Raw genomic sequence first — 19,773 nt, 5'->3', positions numbered from 1 at the left:
GGGCAGGGGAGCGCAGCCAGGTTTGGATTCGTTTCATCCTGCCGCAGGTACAGGGGCGAGGGGATCCTGCCTGCCAGCCCCGTGGATGTCTGGGAGTGTATAAAGCCGGTGGCTGGAGGGCTCAGGACCAAGTGGGACCAAAACGTGAAGGACTTTGAGGTCATCGAAGACATCAATGATGTAAGTTCTCCAGAAATCGTGCTGGTGTGATAATGCCGCATGATGTTCAGGAGCATTGGGCCCTGCACAGACCTTTCTGGTGTAGTGCCTTATGTGACAGCTTACGTTGAACCCAGGATGGTCAGAATGTTTCCAGAAGTTGTGTAGCCTCTTCTGAATCAGTCTGGTGATGCTGGGAAAAGGAATCTTTTTGTTCTTTTTCTTTTACATCTCTATAAATTGTATATATTTGCTTAACAAGGGCTTATCTTTCTGAAAAGAGCTACTAATAAATTCTTGGCTAAGTACTGCCCGATTAAAATATGTAACTGTGTAATAATAAAGGTTTCTGTGCTACATTGTTGTTAGTTACCTTAGCTTTCCACCATCCCTTGCAGTATCTGGCCTTAATCAACCAGGAAGCAATGTGTTATAACTCTATTTTTCTCCGTTAACCTGTCCTTCATCACTACACCATACTGCCCTTTAGCTGTGGCGATTTGCAGTTTGTTCAAGAAAGGATGTAATAGAACCACTTGGTAACAGTTTACAAAGCATATCTGAAAGAGTACCAGAAAGTACTCTTTTTCTGCTGTGCTTTTGAAAGCATCAACTGACATACCTCTGTTTTGTGATTTCCAGGCTGTCTCTGTATGCAGAACCACAACCCCTTCAGCTTTCATGAGGGTCATTTCACCAAGAGAATTCGTGGATGTGGTACTGATGAAGCAATTTGAAGACGGGACGATGCTATCTGCTGGTAAGATGCTTGTGTTCTCAACATGTTGACATTATGTTAGCAGATAAACAGCACGTACCAGAGATCAACATAAAATAGAAAATAAGTAACATACTGTTCAGTAGTTGTTGAGCTGATCAACATCTTTTATCAGAAAGTAAATTATTAGTGGTCTCTCTACATTGTTGTTCTCAGAGTCTATAAGTCATCTTAATGTTCAGGTAATGATGATATTGTTGGCCTGTGTTTTCTTTCCCTTCTATGATTTTGAGATTGAATAGCTATTCAGTTTACTATAAAACTGGTGTGTGTGTATATGTGTGTTTGTGTATGTACGGTTTTATTGTTGTTAAGAATTTGCAAGCTTTCTAAAACGAGTCCCACTTTAGCCTAAATCCTGTTTCTAACTTTTTCTGCACTGCCTCTAGTTGGTGAAGCCATTGGATAAATGTACCACTCCTGTATGTTGAAATAATTGTTCCTATGAAACCATATAGTTCTGATTTTTGAGGGTCTGCCACTTCGTGGAAGGGTGTTTATTCGTTTCTTCACTTTCATCCTGTTTAACTGTTACAAGTCAGTGCTTTTATTGCCCTACTGTTCAGCTGTCCTGTTTTCCCATCCTGTTCAGGAACGCCTTGCCAGGAACTCGTATACTTACTAGAGTGCAGCTTCTCAGTAGTCAAGTGGAATGGCATACCTCTGTGTCATGGACTTGTTGGAAGTACTTGAATGACCTCTCAAGAAAAGCAGTTCCCTCACATGGGTTCCATGAAACTCCCTCGGATTGTCTTAATGCTTACTTTAGAGCTCAGTAACAATTGCTTCTAAATTCTACACTTGATTTCCCCATTCCATGGCCACAGTGGTTCCTTTAATGGTCTCTTCTGACCACATAGTGAAAACATTCTACTGCCATTCTTAAATATATTCTCATATAGTAAGTTTGCTTCTCAGCTGGTGCTTTGAGTACCAAGGACTCTTTCATCATCGTCTGTGAAAATGACACTTTTCTTGAATGCTTTTTCTTACAGCAACCAATGTGGAACACCCGCTGTGTCCTCCTAGACCAAATTTTGTGAGAGGTTTGAATTATCCCTGTGGCTGTTTCTGTATACCTCTTCCAGGGTAAGAAACTATCTGTTTGAATGTTATGTATTCTAAAGCCTTTCTTTATCTGTTGTGTGGTGTGTGTATATGACCATATGTGATCTGTAGCCTCTTGGCAATGGCATGTTTCTGTCTTCCTTTGACTGGTGATCATTATGACTAAGTGCCCTTTTTGTTCTCTCTTTTTTTGTCCAATGAATTAGTCTCTCTTCATTTCCTAGCGGGAAGTCTTTAATGTTACAGAAACCATCACCACGATAGGACTCTCGCTGACCTCTTTAAGCAGAGATTCAGCATAACATACAAATAAGGCCTTAATTTTTGGTAAATGAGTGTCTGGTTGTCTATTATGTTGCCATAATTCATAAACAGTCATGAACCTAATTTAGGGCCTAGTTTAACTGTAATTTGACTTGTGGAGATAGTCACATTTGTTGAAATTTGTAATTAATGTTTGTTGTTTGCTTAAAAAATAAGTACTTAGAAGTATCTATTATCAGACAATAGATAAAAGTAATTGTAAATTTCCTAATGCTCTTAAACCACTGGCTATAAAAATCAGCTTCATTGTCTTTGCAGGGAACCAGACAGGACTCAGCTCCTCACTTTCTTTCAGACTGATCTTGGTGGCTATCTTCCCCAAACGGTGGTGGATTCCTTCTTTCCAGCTAGTATAGCTGGTTTTTACAGTAACCTGACCAAAGCTGTTAAGCAATTAAAAGCATGACAAGACCAATTGCTGACCTCACCAGCTGAAGGTAGGAAAAAAGCTGGCAGCCTGAGGGTAGAAATATGAAGTTGGCCTACAGGACTTTCTACCAGCAAAGATATTAGGAAAGGTGAAAGGGGAACAATGAACTTTTAAACCAGCGTTTTCTATCTGTCTATGCAAAGCAATGCATTTTTTCATACTATATCCTTCATTTTCATAATTAGAGAAATACTGCACCGGAGGCTGGAAGAATCCTGGAGGCAGCACTAGTGGCAGCCTGCAGGGAGACGACGCACATACTGGATTTGTTCTTGGCCACACTTTGTCGGTCTCTGTGAGGAGGAGCATTGCTAAAATCCACTTAGCACTACAGCATTAGCATGGTATAGGTCAGCCTGTTTTGTCTCTGGAGCTCCTGTGGAACAATGTTCCTTCCCTAGAAGAAAAGGTAGCAGTTCTTGCTGCCAGCACTTGTAGAGCTGCTAAGATGCTTCAGTGGGTCCAAGCCAGCGAATGGTAGAAGCCAGAACAAATTGGATTGTGTGGAGGATCCTACTTGTTTGTTCCAGCAGAGTTAGTACTAATAGTAAATATGCCTTAAGTGCTTTTTTTTTTTTTTTTTTTTGCTAAATCAAGGTCTAGCAGTGCAAATCAATTTGTAGTCTGTGGGTTGGTAAATACACCCTGTTCTTTTCTCCCCTCTGTACCAAATCCAGTGATTTCCTCAATGTCATGAAACAAACTGCATGACATAGTGGCAGTAAATAGAGGATTAAGCACTTTACTTGCCATTTTTTAAACTGCACTTGACCATTTTTAACTGCACTTGAACATTTTTTCTTCTCTTGTGGTGAGAGGTTTTAACGGGTAAATAATCTTTTCTATAGCTTTGTCTTGACAGGCCATAAGGATGTTGCTTTTTTTCTAAGACTGGTTTGCCTGACAGCACTGTCTTGGGGAATCAGCTCCTGATCTTGTGTGCAGTGGTGGGTCTAGCTTTTGAAAATACTTACAGTGCTGGTTACGGCAGGAATGTCAGACATTACTGTGGATTACATTTAATTGGAAAAACTAATTGCTGAATTAGGAATTTGAATGCAGGTTGTGATTTTAATGCTATAACTCAGTAATTAACAAGGTTAATATGCTCTGCTTTCTGTCCCAGTATTTCCTTCGTATTTAGTATAGGACATGGACTTGCACACAGCCTCCCACTGTAAATCTCACTCTATGGAATAGATTTTTCAATGAAACAGTTTTTAATCTAGTCTCCTTTGTATACAGAGATGTAAAGACTTGTATGCATGTGATGAAATAAATATTTTTTGCTACATCCTACTGTTTTTCCTGGATCATCCTTTAAAATGATTCCCCACGTATCTGCTTTGCCATCAAGGAAACCTGAGAGCCACCTACACCTCCAGTATCTCTTGAATTGAAGGGAATGAGAGGGAAAAGCCTTCACTTCCATTTACACTCCCCACTAGCTGGAGGTACAGCTGTTTTGGTGAGAACCTTCTCCCTCCCAGCTTCTTTCTCCTTGGTTAGTCCTTATTTCCAATTGCTGCTTTCTCTACTTACGATGAGTAACAAATTCTCTGACAAGATTTGGGCCCTGATATTACAGAGGCTGGTACACGTTTATCTGAACGTACTAAAGTCATTAGGCATGAAGTGCAGTATCTCGGCAAGTCTTTGCAGGATTAGGATTGCTTTAATTAGCAAAAAGTTCAAGAAGCAGAGCTCAGGCCTCCACTCGTTATTTCTGCAAGTAAACCTTTTGCAAACAGGCTTTTTTATTAGCCATATATCATATAGTTAATGTTTTTTTATTGCTCTGAGCAGTAAAGATGATAGGTGAGGCTCTTTCTTGAAGTAAGTTAAGGATCCCTTTTTCATGTGCTCAAAATTTTCTACCCAGAAGGAATTAAGAGTCCTTAACACTCATGCTTCTGGCCTGCCAAACTGGAGATGGGAATGTCTTGGCAAAGCTAATCTCGTAAGATTTTGGAGGATTCCCCAGTGAGACACGCTGCCTGTCACACAGCATGTTTTCACTTCTTTTGATCCTGGCAGATGCCAGGAAATGCAGAGGCATGGAAAAACTGAAGAACTTTGGACATGAAGTGAGAACACCACCTCTGGAAAAAAACAAGATCAAACCTGTCATGGTGGGTGTATGTCAGTTCTTAAATTGATGATATTAAATGGCAGTTTCAGGTGAGGACACCTTCAGCAGATGGCATTGAAGTAATTAAGGCACTCTGTGCCATGGGTGTAGCTAGTCCAGTCTCTGTTGTTACAGTTACGCAGCTGACAAAACGTGTATTTTATGAGAAATAGCCTTTCCAATGCTGAAGAGTTCACGCTTATTCTGTACAGATTCTATAATCCTGTAGGATACACAGGAATCCTTTCTGTACAGTTTTCTTATATTGGTGGTATGGGCGAGCGGTTGAAAAATCTAAGAATCTCTTATATGCACCTTAGGCCTTTCACTTAGTTAAGCCTAAACCAGTAATGCAGATTATGTTAAATACACGCAATTCTACCCCAAAAAATAAATATTCAGAGAGTTTCATGTATGTACCAGTTAAAAAAAAAAGTACGAAAAGATTTCCTCTCACATTTTTCTCCTCTTTTGGTTCCCAACCAATTCATAGAAATCTTGTTTTGAGGATTGCTTGGTTTGTTTTTTGGAAAAGAACTTACTTGGAAAGGGTTTGGAACTGTGGGGGACAAATGGCTTGTCAAGAATGTGTTTTCAAGGATTAACATGGAGCTGATTTGTGAGGAAAGGCCAAAGCAAGTTATATGCCTAGGTGCGACTAATGCCTTCTGCTGTCTATCCTACTTCCCTTTCAGTTGTTGTTTCTATGACATTGTGTTAAGTGCACAGAAAATAGTTTCTGAACTCCTGCAGCTCATGGTTTGGTGAAATTAAGTAACTGAAGAAGGGTGCGGCAAATTCCCAGCTATGGGAAGGTAAAAGGCAAGGGACAAGAGCCAGTGCAGCCATCTGGCTTTCATCTGGTGAGTCACTATTTCCATTCTGATGTTGCATCTCTCCTTTGGTGAAATAGGTCGGAGAAGAGCAAATGGGTGCACAGGACCATCTTGCCATAGATCCGCATGCTGCTGCTGGTAGAATTCTATACAGTGCTTAGAGAGCGCTGCCAAAATGCTGATAGCAGCATTTGAAGTGTAGGCTTGTCTCCAAGCTGTTTAGTGTCTCCAGAATAAACATTTGGATTCAGAACTTCTAATTCCCTAATATTGTCATTGGTACTTTTCCTTACAAAATTCACACAAAGACATTTCAAAAAGTACTTGTGGTTAGAAGGTAAAACTTGCTTCTAAAGGGCCTTGTTACTTTCCAACTGTAGTCCTTGGAGTCCTCTGGCCAGAGGATGGTTAGGAAAACCTCCCCTATATTGCCCTCAGCTTCCTGCCTCACCCTTGCAATACCCTGAGATACTCTTTTCCGCCCATCCCGTGTTTGCCTGCTGGAGTTGAGATGGCTTTGTCAACTGCTAGTAGAAAATTACCTCAACAGATTTTTGGCTGTCCTGTATGTTCTGTGGTTTAAATAGAAAAGCTGGAGATTTTTAGGACACACTGTCATTTTGACACACTGAATTGCATCCCCCTTTCTCTGACCTCTACACAGTCTGTAAGGCAGTGTTGAGTTGTAGGCTTGTAGACACATTTCTTCCTCCTGGGAAGGTAAGGCAGGGAGCAAGACTTTGTAGAGTAGGACTGAAAACTTAGCACAGAATGAGCTTCCAATATTTAAGTTAATGGCTTTAAACAGGAGAGTACTCTAGCTGTCATGTATTTTATTACAACCAGTATATTATTAATAAAGTCACTATTTTATAATTCTATACTTTTACATCTCTTTCTGAATGTTGAAATAAGAATCAGGCACATCTTGTGCACATCTTAGCTTATCCCAGGCAGCTTGCTCTGTAACTGGCAACAAGGTCATGTGTACTTGTCATGTGCACTTTTGGAGTATCTTGCTGTGCTAGCCAAATGGCTGCAAGTAGTAAAATCTTTTTTTGTTTGTAATATTGGCAGTAGTCTAATTTCCTCCTCTTACAAAGTTTTGGATGTGTTGGTGGTAACAGAGCTCGGATTCTTCCTCTTGATGATAGCTGTGATGGGCCCATCGGGTAATGCCTTGATTATATTCCATGCTTCAAAACGAGTAAGTCCTTGAATGGCAGTTGTGTGCACTTGTAACAGCTCATCCCCAGGCTGGACAGGGCTGCTTTGTTCTAATGCAGTCCCTGGAGAAAGAAAATTACTTTCCTTTAATTCTTTGTGTGGGAGAGACTTTGATGTATCTTTCGTTTATTAAGGATAACCAGCATGTTTGGTATAAACCACGTGGTCTCAGCAGGCAATGAATTACTGGCACTGCACAGGGTAATGCTGCATTTCCAAAAAATGTCATTTCCATGGGTATAAATCAGCAGTCAGGTATGAGCTGTGCAGGTTTGCATAAGCTAAGAACCTGCCATGTATGCACTTAAGTGTATTTACCTTTAAATATCCTGTTGATGATGATGGGTTTATCTCCATGAATAGATCCCTTCCCTCCTTCCAGGCTGAATCCTAAACCGGCAGGTGTTTTTTCTAGAGTTACAGTGCAGATTGTATCTTCAGTTGCTGGAAACAAATGGAATGTTAGCAGATGGGCACTACACAGTCTGAAAAGCTAAAACATCTGTTAAAAAAAAAGAACATCAGTTTTGTTAGCAAAGGCATCATAAACTGCCAAATGAAAGAGAAAACTCTTAACTTTTAATTCCTCTTTTTGCTATTATAAGTCCCTCTGGGAAGCTGGGGAGAGAAATTTGTGTTTGAATTCATGGCAGGGGATGTTTATTAGAAGGAGAAAAATGTGTTCAATGAACAAAATTTAAGGTAAACATATTTGACTTGATGTTAGTAATGAAATTGTAATATAGACTACAAAGATGCTAATGTTTATTTGCAGTATGTAAATAAAGCTACAGATCTCCAGATCTTTAGAGAAAATCCACAAAAATATCTGAAGAATGTGAAAGGTTCTGCAAAAATCTGACCTTGCTGTGTTTCAGGTGTAGCCCCCTGCTATGTCAAACAGTAGCACATTGTTCAAACCAAAATTCTCTTTCACAGAGATAAAATCTTGTAAATTAGAATCTAATAATACTAAATAATCTCTGTTCACAGAGATTATAACTAAAGGTTATAACTTTCAGTTAGATGTGTTACTACAATAATAATCTTTTTATGTCTACAGAAAGTCACAGAGAGGATCACACTTGTTTATTTTCAGAGAGTTCTTTTACTTTAGAAATCCATTAATTCTTCCAAATGTCTGTTCAGGGATGTTTTATTAACCATGCTGTCTTTATTTGTGGTTCTCGGAGGTACACAGCCAATGCTGAGCTGCATTATGAACACCCATGTTTCAGGTAATGAGTAAACAGCTAGCAGGTGGGGGCTGCAAAGTAATGCCACTGGACTTACCAGACTCTGGTGAGACATCACTTGCTATTGAAGATGTACTAGAGTTGATTGAAACATTGAGACTTTTTTGTCCATCTTTAGCTTTTCTAGTGACAACAACAGCTTGTCTGGGTTGTCGAGCCTGTCGCATGATTGCTGAGGCATCATTGTGAGTCACACCTTTAAGAGACTTCCCATTAATGGATAGTACTTCATCTCCTTTCTGAATAGTTCCTTCCTGAGATGCTAGTCCATTGGGAAACACTTTGTGAACCTTGTTGAAGCATCCAGTCACCACACATGCACCCAAGGAAAGAGGGGAAAAAAGGACAAATCACTAGATCAGTTAATAGTTTTCATTTTGCATTCTGTGCCAGGAGCAAGTTCTAGCACATTACAGCACTGAGGACTGAAATAATATGTACAGAGAAGTTCTGCACACAGCCCTCCTCAAGCAGGTAGGCAATCTGTTTAGCCTGTGGTATCAGATGGCTGAAGCCTTGCTACCCATGGTATGTACCTTGCTTATGCTACTTCCTGTCTTTCTTGCTGCTCTGCTAGTGGGAGGAAGAAGGCGTGAAGGTAGTCTAGCCTCCAGACCCCCTAAATGTCTACATGCTCATCTCATTGCTCCTGACCACTGTGCTTGGTCTTCTATAAGCATGTGTTCTATAAGCATGTGTATAAGACGCTGGTTACTTCCTGCTGTTGCTGAGGGCTGTGTGTTGTTCTGCCTTGAATTTCAGACCTGCTGCAGAGTATGGTGCTCGAAAAACAGGACATCACTGCCAGGCAATTGGAAAGGGCAGCTCTGTGCAGAAGGGTCCTATTTTCACCCATTTAAGACCATGATTCTGACTTTATCAGTACAGCAGCCTACGTTGATTATGCCAAAAGCCAACCTCTGTAGTAGAAAACCAGTAAGCTATATATTTTTAGAGGGAGTTGTTGGTTTTAGAGTATTTTTAAAGAAAGATGCTACTTACTGTTACCACTTTGTTTTCTAGATCAATGCCCCCTGCCAGGCTGAATCCAAGCCCGGTATCATCATCTTTGTGCAAAATTGTAACATGGATATCATCAAATTCCTAGGTAGAGAAAAAAAAGTCAAAAACTTCCCAATAGATATGTCAAGATGATTGGGAAATCAGCATGTTTCCTTTTTCTGTTGTGCATTTTATAAGACTTAGTGGCACAAGTATAATACTGAGATGTGCAGTGTTTAATTTTGATCAAATTTACCTATCAATTATCTATTGTACAAAACTCTATTCTGTGTCTAAAATTGTTCTGGTTTGTTAAACAGGTTATCAGTTGGATCTGGACCATAGATTGAATTATATTAAAGAATATAGATGACTCCTGTAGAAATAGAAAAAAATGCTGAATCATGTTAAGAGAACCTTTCCATTTAAAAGAACAGGAAAAAAATTGGCCCATAACTCACATTGATACAAGTGTCAGAGCTTAAAAGTTGCTTCTCATTCTTATTTTTACTTTTTAACAATATTCTACTAACAGGTAGAGTAAGTTGTCTCTGGGTTATCCCAAAGATGAGTTTGTATAGGGTAACCACTCCCATTTAACCTAGTTTCCCAAGGAAACATGGCATTTTTGACCGCAATTTCACAATTATGTTCAGTATGTGAGCAACTGTAGTTGCATTTTTTGATATTGTGTCTTGTTTCCTTCCACAATTGAATCCACTGGCCAGCTGCAACCAGGCAGAAGGTACTTGCTGCTCAGAGGTTGTTGTGAAAATTCCATGAAAACAAACAACTTGATACGAAAGGCTAATGTCCCATTGAGGGCAACATTGCAACATAGCTTTTACTGCTAATCAGATCAAAAATATTAACATGGGAAGTTGGTAAGCAACACAAATTGATACAAAACTTGGCTTTCACAAATTCTGCTTGTCAAACTGCTTTTTGATTGCAGCATACTAGCAAACCTTGATGCAGTCAGTAAGAAGTTTGTCTCCGACTTGAGAATATGTCCGCCAAGTACTCTGACAGGAAGACATGAATTGTCTACCCATGCTCCATGCAGTACGGACACAAACCAGGACTAACCTGGGCGACAATGCCACTGCAGTTAGCCAAGAGGCAAACACTGTTATCTTAGGCTCATTGGTGTGTTTAATGCAGTTTTGCTGCTTTCGCACAGCTTGGAGTGTCTTATCACAGCAAACAGAGCTGCCAGCAGAAGATGAACTATTTTCAATGCAGAGCTCTGGATGTTATCTGCTTTTTCTTTCAGTGTGAGCAGTCTTCTGAAGTCTTTACAGTTCTGGAATGCATATGTTTAAACTTGATTTTGACTTATTCTGAGCTTTATTGCAAGTTTAGGTGAATCCAGTAAGACTAAATGTTGTTCAGTATCCCAAAAATGATGCATTGGGTGTCTCAGACTGGCAACCCAAATAAAAAGCAAGGTCTCAAAAATATCAGTGTCTACTTCTGCGTACACTGACCTTACCTCATGAATAACTGTTATTCCATTACTTAAATAGGTATTGCTCTTACTTAGTTATCTTTGAAGACGTCTTGAAGATTTTTGATCAAGTGACCTAAATGTTGCTATTGGTACATACAGAGATGGATGGTTTATTTGTTATAATATCAGGTTGCAAAGATTAACCAGGAGAATTCACTCCACAGCTTTCTGAAAATGATGCACAAAACCATAAAAGTAGATTTACCTTTAACGTGGCTTCATCTAGTGATTTGACTTCTTCTATCAGCTTTGCTAACTCTTCAGGGGAAAGCAGAGAGATGACAGACTGCCCTGACACACCGGATGCTTGAGGTGAGCCATGTTCCTGTTTCTCTTCCTCTTTCTCATTATCTGCTAGGCTCACAGTATATTCTCTTAACTCGGAAAGGCTGTTGCATTGTGACAAGAGTAAAAAAGAAACCTTGAGTTATAAAAGAACGCACAAAAGCATAGCACAAACAATTTTGAAGCAGTCATCTTTTGATCTTGTTACCATTTAACTGGGGTGGTAGCTCCCATAATAAATATTTTAAATACTTATGAATGTAAATTAATCACATTAGCATGTTAACAGAAGTAGGATACATCACATAAAATAATAGGAATAATCTCTTGGCCACAGGCAAAACTAGAGTTAAATCTCCTTTATCATGGAGATGCTAGAAATATTGCAGTTTACAGAGGAGGAAGTTTAACATATACATATGTTTATATAGTACAAATTAAAACCAAGTGTAACAGTCATGTGAGTCATTCGACCTTTGTGGTCTAAAGTTCTTAACTTAGGCTGTGCTGTACTATTGTGTGTTACTACCTTAGAATGCTAATCTGTCAGTGGATCAACACAGGTGCTCACCAATGCTGATCTGTAAATCTGATTTTTAAATATGGTATCTTACTTCAGCGAAAACCCAGTGTCCAGGTGATGGTTCTCACTTGCAGGTGAGAGAGAAGTCCCATCATCCTCCACAGAGGACTGAGACAATGTGTCCAGACTTTCCCATGCACTGTTCCCAGAAGAGGCTGGAGACTGAGGAAGGCAAAGCAAAGATTTCATTAAAGCAGATGACACCCGGCTACTGATAGAATAGATTTTGCTACACTGTTCATCATACGGCTTTATCATCTCACAAGACTGGGTAGCTGTAAGTGGGAAGCTTCGTGATCTTAGGCTGTGTGCTTTTGCTACTGACACAAGGTGGGAAGTTGCAGTGGCTTCTGTAGTTAAGAGACCTGAAGAATTTTCAGTGTTGGCATTGTTGCATTTTTCTGAGCTAGCCACAGGGACCTCCCTGGGAGAGGAAGATCTATCAAGGCTCTTTGTACCCATGACCACAGGTGACTGTTGGCTGGTTTCACGATGTTGGAGAAAGTCTTGGTCTAAATGGGCTGGGGCCACTTCTGACTCTGTTGCAGAGGGAGAGTGTTCTTTCTGGACTGATGGTTTCAGGCTAAACCTTCGGTGTGTTTTTTCAGGTGACTGCGGAGCACTCAAGGATTCAAATGAGCTTATTCTTTGTTTTATTGATGATGCCCTAGGAGAGACACGGCATAAGCTGGATTGCAGTTCTTTGCTGGAAATACTCTTGAGCTCAGGAGGACTTTGATCTGCCTGTGTTTTTACATCTGAATTTGCTTTCCTCAGTCCTTTCAGACTTTGGCGAAACCACACTGGCTTAGGTGCAACAGGAGGAGGACCCTTTTTCATACTGTCATTTTCATCTGATTTTAGCACTTTTGAACCAACTATTTCTGATTCTGATTTCTTCAGAACTGTTTCTGAGCTGCTTCGGTTTTGATTCTCTTTGCTTGCACCCATGCCAGGTTGCAAATCTAAGTGGACGTTGTCTTCACTCATGGTAGGATTGAATAAACTTTTTATGCAGTCAGAAATTTTAACCCAAGGATCTTCTGTTGTTGTATTAAGACTGTAATCTACCCGTGCTTGTCTTTTAAGTATAGGTCTTTGTATTGATGAAAGTGGATTCCCTGTATTAGAAAAACATTGAATACAAATGAGCAGCCTTCTACTTCCCATTGCTTATCTATGCATTGTTATTAGTTCATTACATTTGAATTTCATTCAAGCCTCCAATAGGTATATTTTAAATTTTCAAAAAAGTTTAAACTTTTTTAAAATTCACAACTCTTGAGATAGAAGTTCCAGTTCCTGACGCTGAAATAAACTGAAAAACAAGGCTCTTCCCTGCTTATATACAAGATTCCTTTTCTGAGGGGCCTGCAAATTCTGAAGTTCTGGGGTGATGACACAGGCTACAACAGTTAAAATAGTAGGGTAAAATTACAGTGTTTGCAGCCAAGTGAAAAAGCTGATGTTACAGTAAATTATTAAATTATTATTCTCTCCTACCTTTGTAAGTATATCCTGCTTTAAAAAGACTCTCCCATTAAGATCTTTGATTAATATTTATGCTTCCTTAAATTTGTGCAGGCATGTCCAGTGGTATTTTTCCAGTAAGTAAAAACCTAATTCTAAATTAGGAATACCTTTTACTTCACAAGCTGATTAAGCATTTTGATTTTAGGCATGACAGAGCTGAATGACGGCAATTTTTTGTTTGTGCAGTTGCACAGTTACTGCTACCTGCTTCAGTATAAATAAAAAATTATTTTTAGGGCATCATTCTTTTAATGATCTGAGCCACAAGTTACAGGATTTCATAATGGTTTAGGTTGTAAGAGACCTCGTGAGATTGTCTAATTCCCTTATCATTGTTCCCTTAATTCTAACTAGCACAACAAAATACTAATTTATTATCACTTGTTTGTACCATTGCAACACTTGAGCCTTGAAACTATGCATAAAAACATCATTTAGAAATGCTAAAACAAACCTTTAATATCAAATCTTCAATATAAGAAGTGTAATCTGAAGAAATACAGTAATAGTGTACCTGTCCATTATCACCTTTTTACAATATTATTGTAAAAAATTATTATGCTGCTTTTGATATAACTTTCCTTTTTTTTCCCAAAGATTATTTTAATTTTCATCTGTTCAATCCAAGAATTACAGATATGGGTTGAAGTCTACATTTAAAGAGAAAGGTGAAGTCAGCTCGATACCCATTTTGCAATCCAAACTAAATGCTAGGTTTAGCTGCAAAAAAAAGTTCACAGAATTAAACATACCGAAGTTTGCTTTTCTTTCTTGATCTCTGCCTGCTGGAACAGCAGTTGTGTGTTCAGTATCATATGATGTAGGAGAAGTGGTAAAGACACTGTGGGTTACATCAGTTTTATGTCCCTCTAGCACTGGTTCTCCAACTTCCTGCTATACAAACAGGAAACAGAAGTGTGTCAGAATGTAATTATACAAACCACACCTTGTATGAATCTGAGAAAAACTCGTCCATATTTTCATTTGGTTCTAATCTGCAAAGTAATATTGAACAGAAAACAAGGTTTCACTTCTGTTTGGGAGTTAATCCTCATACGACTTAATTTATTGTATACTACTAGAGTGTTGGCATAATATTTTATGGTTGCACTTGTAAACAGACTGTGGAAACATGCGATTAATATCTCAAATTTAGTAATAATAATAATAAACTAAAAGGTGGCTCACTATAATTTTCAATTTTCATAAAACCAGCCATTCAGTAGACTTCTGCAAATCAGTCAAGCAAATTTCCTCTAAATTCTTATGAAACTCTTTCCTGTTGAAGCCTTTTGCCCTTAAGTATAAGCCAGACAAGCTAAATTGTTACTGCAGTTTCAGAGCTCTCCCTTTCTTGGTTTTGGCTGGAAATACAGGGTGAGAGGGTTAGATCAAGGTTGCAGTATATGTACATGCTCTGGAATTACTTGATTCCTTTGTAATCTGTGATACCAAGTTACCATCTGCTCTGCTGTGACACTGGAAGTGCTCTCAGCTATGTAGTTAAGATTCAGGATTACTGATAGGAACCAAAACCAAACAGGACAGAAAGTGATGGTCTAGAAACAAATGAGTTTGTCCTGAAAAACTCACTAATTGAATAATTTCTTAGCTTTTCTGAAATGTGATCGTGTTTGTTATGAAACTTTCTTATTCTAGAAAGAATTTCTCCATCCCCTGCTTACTAGGATCCTTCTTCTAAGTTTGGGTTCTGCTGCTGCTAGATAAGGATAACAGATGTTCAGTAGTCGATTTGGAAATACTATGGACATATAGTTTGGTGTTACTCTTTACTGATGACAGTTATTTTTATACTGATGCAGTTCAGAGCACAGTCGAAAATACCTATTAATCATTCTTGGTCATGAAAAAGCAACCTTACAGTCTACAGAACCCCCATAAGAAACCGAGATATGCAGGCCTCAAACTGACTAACACAAAATGTTTGGGGAATAAAGGTTAAAAAAAAAATAAAAATGGCAGTAATAAACCTTATTCTAATGATCTGAAATACATTCTGAAAAGAAACCATCTTTCCTGGGGACTTAAAGGAGCTATTGTCCTGAGATATACAGACTCTTTTACTAGAGGAAGTTGTCTTCATTAACAGAGCTTCACTTTTCATGGACTTTATCGATCTTAAGATTTAAGGTTTTCTCCTTATCATTTAGAATAACTGAGTACTGAAGGACTAGCAAGTTGCGTGCAGTGGTAAATTCAACAAGTACTTGTTTCCCTGTATATTACTTCTGAAAGAGGATCTTCTAGTAGCTTCTGATGAATGTTTCTACTGCTGTCATCGCAGGGGATGGTAAAAAAGTGACCTTACATGAGATGCTGAACTGAAACTTTCTTGGACATTAACATTATACATGGACTTCAGTCTGAGATGTATCATTTTATTTTTATCTCTGCAGCTTGGGAACTGGCTTGGTTGATTGGTGGGGTTGTTATTCTTCATTGCATCGAGATCTGCTCATTTCAACTGGCATATTACTAAACCCTGGGGGAACAGGTTTCATTTTTAAACAAACCGCAGTTTTGTTTCAACATGCAGATCTCTTAATCCCTCGCACTCACGCAAATGTGAAACACTGTCTTTCTGTTCTATCTTAGATGAAAGGGAACTGAAATTTAGTAACGGACAAATATACACTCAGTTTTTCAAATACTGTAGCTACCTGCCGCACATAATGTTAGCTCTTTCTTCCAATAAGGATCCACTACTGAAACAAAGAAATTGTTTCACGACTTCTCCATGAATGATTTGACTCTGTGAGTGTTGAGGTTAAGATCAACCATACCAAGCTGACCTCAGAGGCTGTACAAGCTCCTCCAGCCCCAGCGCAGAGCACATGCCTGCTACAGTCACACGGGAACCAGGGAGTGACAGTGAGGGACGGACTCATACTTGCTGCTGCTGTCATTGGGATTTTAACTCAGATTCCTTGATATAGAAGAAAATTTCCTCCAGACTCTTCTCTGCCTTCTGACCTTATTTTGAACATCATGTTTTGAACTAAACTGGGATTATTTTCCAAACAGAAGAGCCTCATCCTCTTCCCCCAGTTCTCACATACGTACATACTTTCTTTCATCCATGCCCTTCTTCCTGACATTCTTCCCTTGCCTCACAAATGTGCAAGCACAAGGAAATTCTTGCAAATTTTGCTTTACCTGAACACTTGCAGGAGGTGATACAGCCACTTCTGACACAAGCTTTTCTTTTCTGTCTGCATTACACTGGTCATCACATGTACAGTCCTGCTTAAAATATTTCCTTGGTGGAGGTTTGGGCTTTGATGATTTAGGTTTTCGAACGAGGATCTCCGATGATTTCTTAGTGTTTTGCAAGGGTTGACCTCCCTCACTACAAGTAGGAGGGGAATTTCTCTCTGAATTGTTAACAGACAATGAGTATAGCAGACGAGGTTGTCTGGTAATTGGTACATCAATGCTATGGACTCTTGCTTTCAAGTCAGTCAGTTGGTATGCAGCATCGTTACTACATGAGGACCTAGGGTTGTAGCTGCTGTCACTGCTGGAGCGGGTCATTAGCTTCTGTGTCCTGCGGTTGCAATGAGCAGCATTCCTTTCAATATGTTTTTCACATGGGTGTCTTCCATGCCAGCTCGTTTCCAGCTTTTTAACACCTGTATCAGGAACATATTCAAAATGTCCATTCAGATACATGCAAAGTGCTTGCTTCTAAGATTCAGCTGATAAAATTTGCAGCTAAATGGTGTCATTGGTTGATGCAAAGGTATGATTTGTGCATTAAAAGTTTGTGGAACAAGGAGTCAACAGTTATGTTCTTGGACAGCAAATAACATTACATTTTCCATATATATATATGTGTGTGTGTATATATATACGAGCAATATAGTTTTACTGATGATGATTGTTATCTATGGCCCTTTAGAAGAAATGAGGACACTAAAAAGAGTATTGTTGCAATATATTACTGTGGGAGGATGTCATACCTGAACTGGGCAAATAGCTCTAACCATATGCCTTTCCTGACGAGGGGATTAACAAGCCATTTGTCCCCAGGACATCACCTGCATCGTGCAGGTTTTTGTTATAGTCCTGTCACCTACTGACAGCTGTTTGAAGAGCTTTAAGCAGAGGCTATGAATTGGAAAAGATGAGTAAGAGTGAGAGGAAACTTGCACAGAAATTTTTGCTGGCTATTAGACAGATGTGATCCTTCCTTCTCCCTCTGGTAACATATCTGAGGAGACATGTTAGGAGCATTGTTCTGTGAGGCTTCCTCCTCTTCCTTTCTGCTTAAATCAGAATTACCATGTCTCAGTGAATGTACTTACTCCCTTACCTTCAGTACTCCATTGGTGTCTCTCCTTTCCAAACCTGTTGTTTTCCACAGCTTGTGCAACAGCTTCTTTTAGCTGTTGCTCAGACACCTAGGAAATATCATGCCATTATACCCTCATGAGATTGCTGTGGGGTGATGAGTAACATTTAAGCATTTATTCCTTTCACAAAAATTTCTAAGACCTGGAAGTACTCTAGTGGAAATAAACAGACCTAGTTATATCAAACATCAGTTAATTTTAAAGCTAAGTACGTGTGCACTATTATATTTGTATATATTCTAGTATCAGCGAAGTATATCTATGGATATGCTATTGGTTCTTTAGATAAAGTTGGATCTTCTGAAGATGCTCTTTTGTGTATTTCACTAGAAGTGGAGTTCTAGATTTACCAGTATAAGAAAATTTAATTCCATGGTTTTATGATAATATATGCAAAAAATTATATTTGATAATTTATATGGATTTTGGAGTTAGGAAACACTTTGTAGAAAAATCTTGCAAGAATATTTCACTTCAATATTAAATTAATTACAAATATTGGCTGGGCAAGTCTTAAATTTTAATTATGGAAAGATGGGTGCATAAACATTTCTTTCATTTTTGGTGGGGTGTTCTGTCTTTCAAATTATTTTATTATTATTGAGAATTCTTTCTCACATAAGAAATATACTTTGGTTTGTTCCTTACATGTTCTTTCAGTACATGTTCCTTCTTCACAGCACAGAAACTCATGCAAGGCTGTCTCCAGCGAGCTTCAAATCTTACATGATTACATTTAAGCTATATCTCAGGTTTGTGTGCAGCAATGCTTACAGAGATTGGCATCTTTGTTATCAACATTTTTTCACCTGTCTTAGATTAGCACCTGCTCCCTTACTTAGTCTTAGTTCTCAGTATGTGCATTATTGTATGGCAGAAAGAATATAGTGTGCTACCTGTGGTTCAGGGTGTCTGCTAATAATAATCTGCACTGCGCCAGGATCACAATGGCTTAGCACAGCATAAGCTTCATTAAGAGTCGTATTTTGTACTGAAGCTTCATTAATTTCGATAATTTCATCTCCACACCTAAAGAGAGATTGAAAAAAGAAAAAAGACTGAGGATGCAAACAAAACAGACCTGGTTTCACCCATGTGAAAATATACAAAAAGCAAATTCATGTGGTTGACCTCTAATTTGATCACAGATTAAATCATTATGTCTTTCTGTTCCTGTTAGAGAAAATGGAATGGGAATGAGTTGGACGTCAAGGTTTTTTTGATCTAACTGCCTTGTTGCATGCAACCTTTGAGCTTTCTTTGTGCTCAGCTCTACACACTGTGTGTCTTTGATCTTTCTGCTGTATGCAGCTCAGCTCCTGCTTCCGCCTACGTCTTCCTTCCTTTCAAGTCAACACTTCACTTTTCATGTCTATGGTCTGCTAGTGTTATTTAAGGTCAGTGTATTTAAGGTCATTACATCAGAAAGGATGTAACGTTTCTGCTACGTATTAATAACTTGATAATAGAAAAATTCACAGTTCTTTCAGCTAAAGTCTTAGGCATGTAGAGAGGAAGGTTACAGGGCACCTGAAGTTAAATCAAAAAAGCCTTCACTGAAAATTCTGTGTTCTGTTGAATTCTGAATATGTTCAACATTACAATACTAATTGGTCATAAATCTTACAAAAATGAATTTCTACACTCCCAGTAAAGCTCATTTCAGCAAATCCATATTTCTATTTAGGTAAGAAGGGATAGAATTTGAGGAGCATGCATCAGGAAATACTAGTGCTCAAACAAGCCAGATTATACGGTATGTCTGGAGTTTTCCAGATACTTTATCATTTGGAAATCTCCTCCAGGAAGAATTTGATATGCTTGTCTAAGACCTCCAAAGCTAGCCCAGCCTGGACAAGAGACAATTATTTCATGAGGTTGCTATATAGATGGAAATCCCACATATCCTAAATTAGCATGCTCAAAGCCTCAGAATAGCACACATGCTTTAAACCCCAAACTCCCAGAAAGCATTGTAATTTCCTGCCCAAACAGATCAAAAGTAAAACCATAAAACAGAGCAATGAACAAAATATGGCATAGGACAGACCCTCTTTCTCATCTTACCTGAGTCTCCCATCCATATGCGCCACAGAGCCTGGTGAGAGGGTATGAATAAAAATCCCTGAAATACACTGGAAGTAAGGGATGCTACATAACCCAATTCCAAGGCCAACACCTGGCTCTGAAAGAATTAATAATAATAAAAAAAAAAGACATAAGAAACAGTCAAAACAAACCATTGGAGAGACCTTTTTTGAAATTGTCTTCA

At 38.8% G+C, this 19,773-nt stretch overlaps 2 protein-coding genes across 3 annotated transcripts in view; one reads left to right on the top strand and one right to left on the bottom strand.

Moving 5' to 3' along the window:
- Window positions 1–9: 9 nt before the first annotated feature.
- STARD5 (StAR-related lipid transfer (START) domain containing 5) lies at window positions 10–2,735 on the top strand (the record flags this gene model as incomplete). Its single annotated transcript, XM_010012113.1, has 4 exons — window positions 10–180; window positions 802–919; window positions 1,933–2,026; window positions 2,588–2,735. Coding segments are annotated over 4 exons (531 nt in total), but the record flags the coding sequence as incomplete, so codon positions are not given.
- A 3,809-nt stretch (window positions 2,736–6,544) lies between these two features.
- The window catches only part of IL16 (interleukin 16), a 30,988-nt gene continuing 17,759 nt past the window's right edge, over window positions 6,545–19,773 (bottom strand). Inside the window, exons 10-20 of one of the 2 annotated variants that reach the window (XM_010012112.1) lie at window positions 19,569–19,686; window positions 18,398–18,530; window positions 17,462–17,549; window positions 16,303–16,778; window positions 13,878–14,016; window positions 11,624–12,713; window positions 10,930–11,113; window positions 9,212–9,313; window positions 8,247–8,499; window positions 7,272–7,397; window positions 6,545–7,015 (exon numbers count right to left, since the gene is read on the bottom strand). In XM_010012112.1, coding sequence (XP_010010414.1) covers window positions 6,822–7,015; window positions 7,272–7,397; window positions 8,247–8,499; window positions 9,212–9,313; window positions 10,930–11,113; window positions 11,624–12,713; window positions 13,878–14,016; window positions 16,303–16,778; window positions 17,462–17,549; window positions 18,398–18,530; window positions 19,569–19,686 — 2,903 coding nt within the window. In that variant the 3' untranslated portion in view covers window positions 6,545–6,821. Of the gene's footprint in view, window positions 7,016–7,271; window positions 7,398–8,242; window positions 8,500–9,211; window positions 9,314–10,929; window positions 11,114–11,623; window positions 12,714–13,877; window positions 14,017–16,302; window positions 16,779–17,461; window positions 17,550–18,397; window positions 18,531–19,568; window positions 19,687–19,773 lie in introns of both variants that reach the window. The other variant, XR_719900.1, reaches the window with a different exon arrangement.

Source organism: Nestor notabilis, unplaced genomic scaffold (genome assembly GCF_000696875.1).
Source record: "Nestor notabilis isolate BGI_N333 unplaced genomic scaffold, ASM69687v1 scaffold13603, whole genome shotgun sequence".
Classification (NCBI taxonomy): domain Eukaryota; kingdom Metazoa; phylum Chordata; class Aves; order Psittaciformes; family Psittacidae; genus Nestor; species Nestor notabilis.
This window is presented reverse-complemented; position numbering and strand designations above follow the sequence as displayed.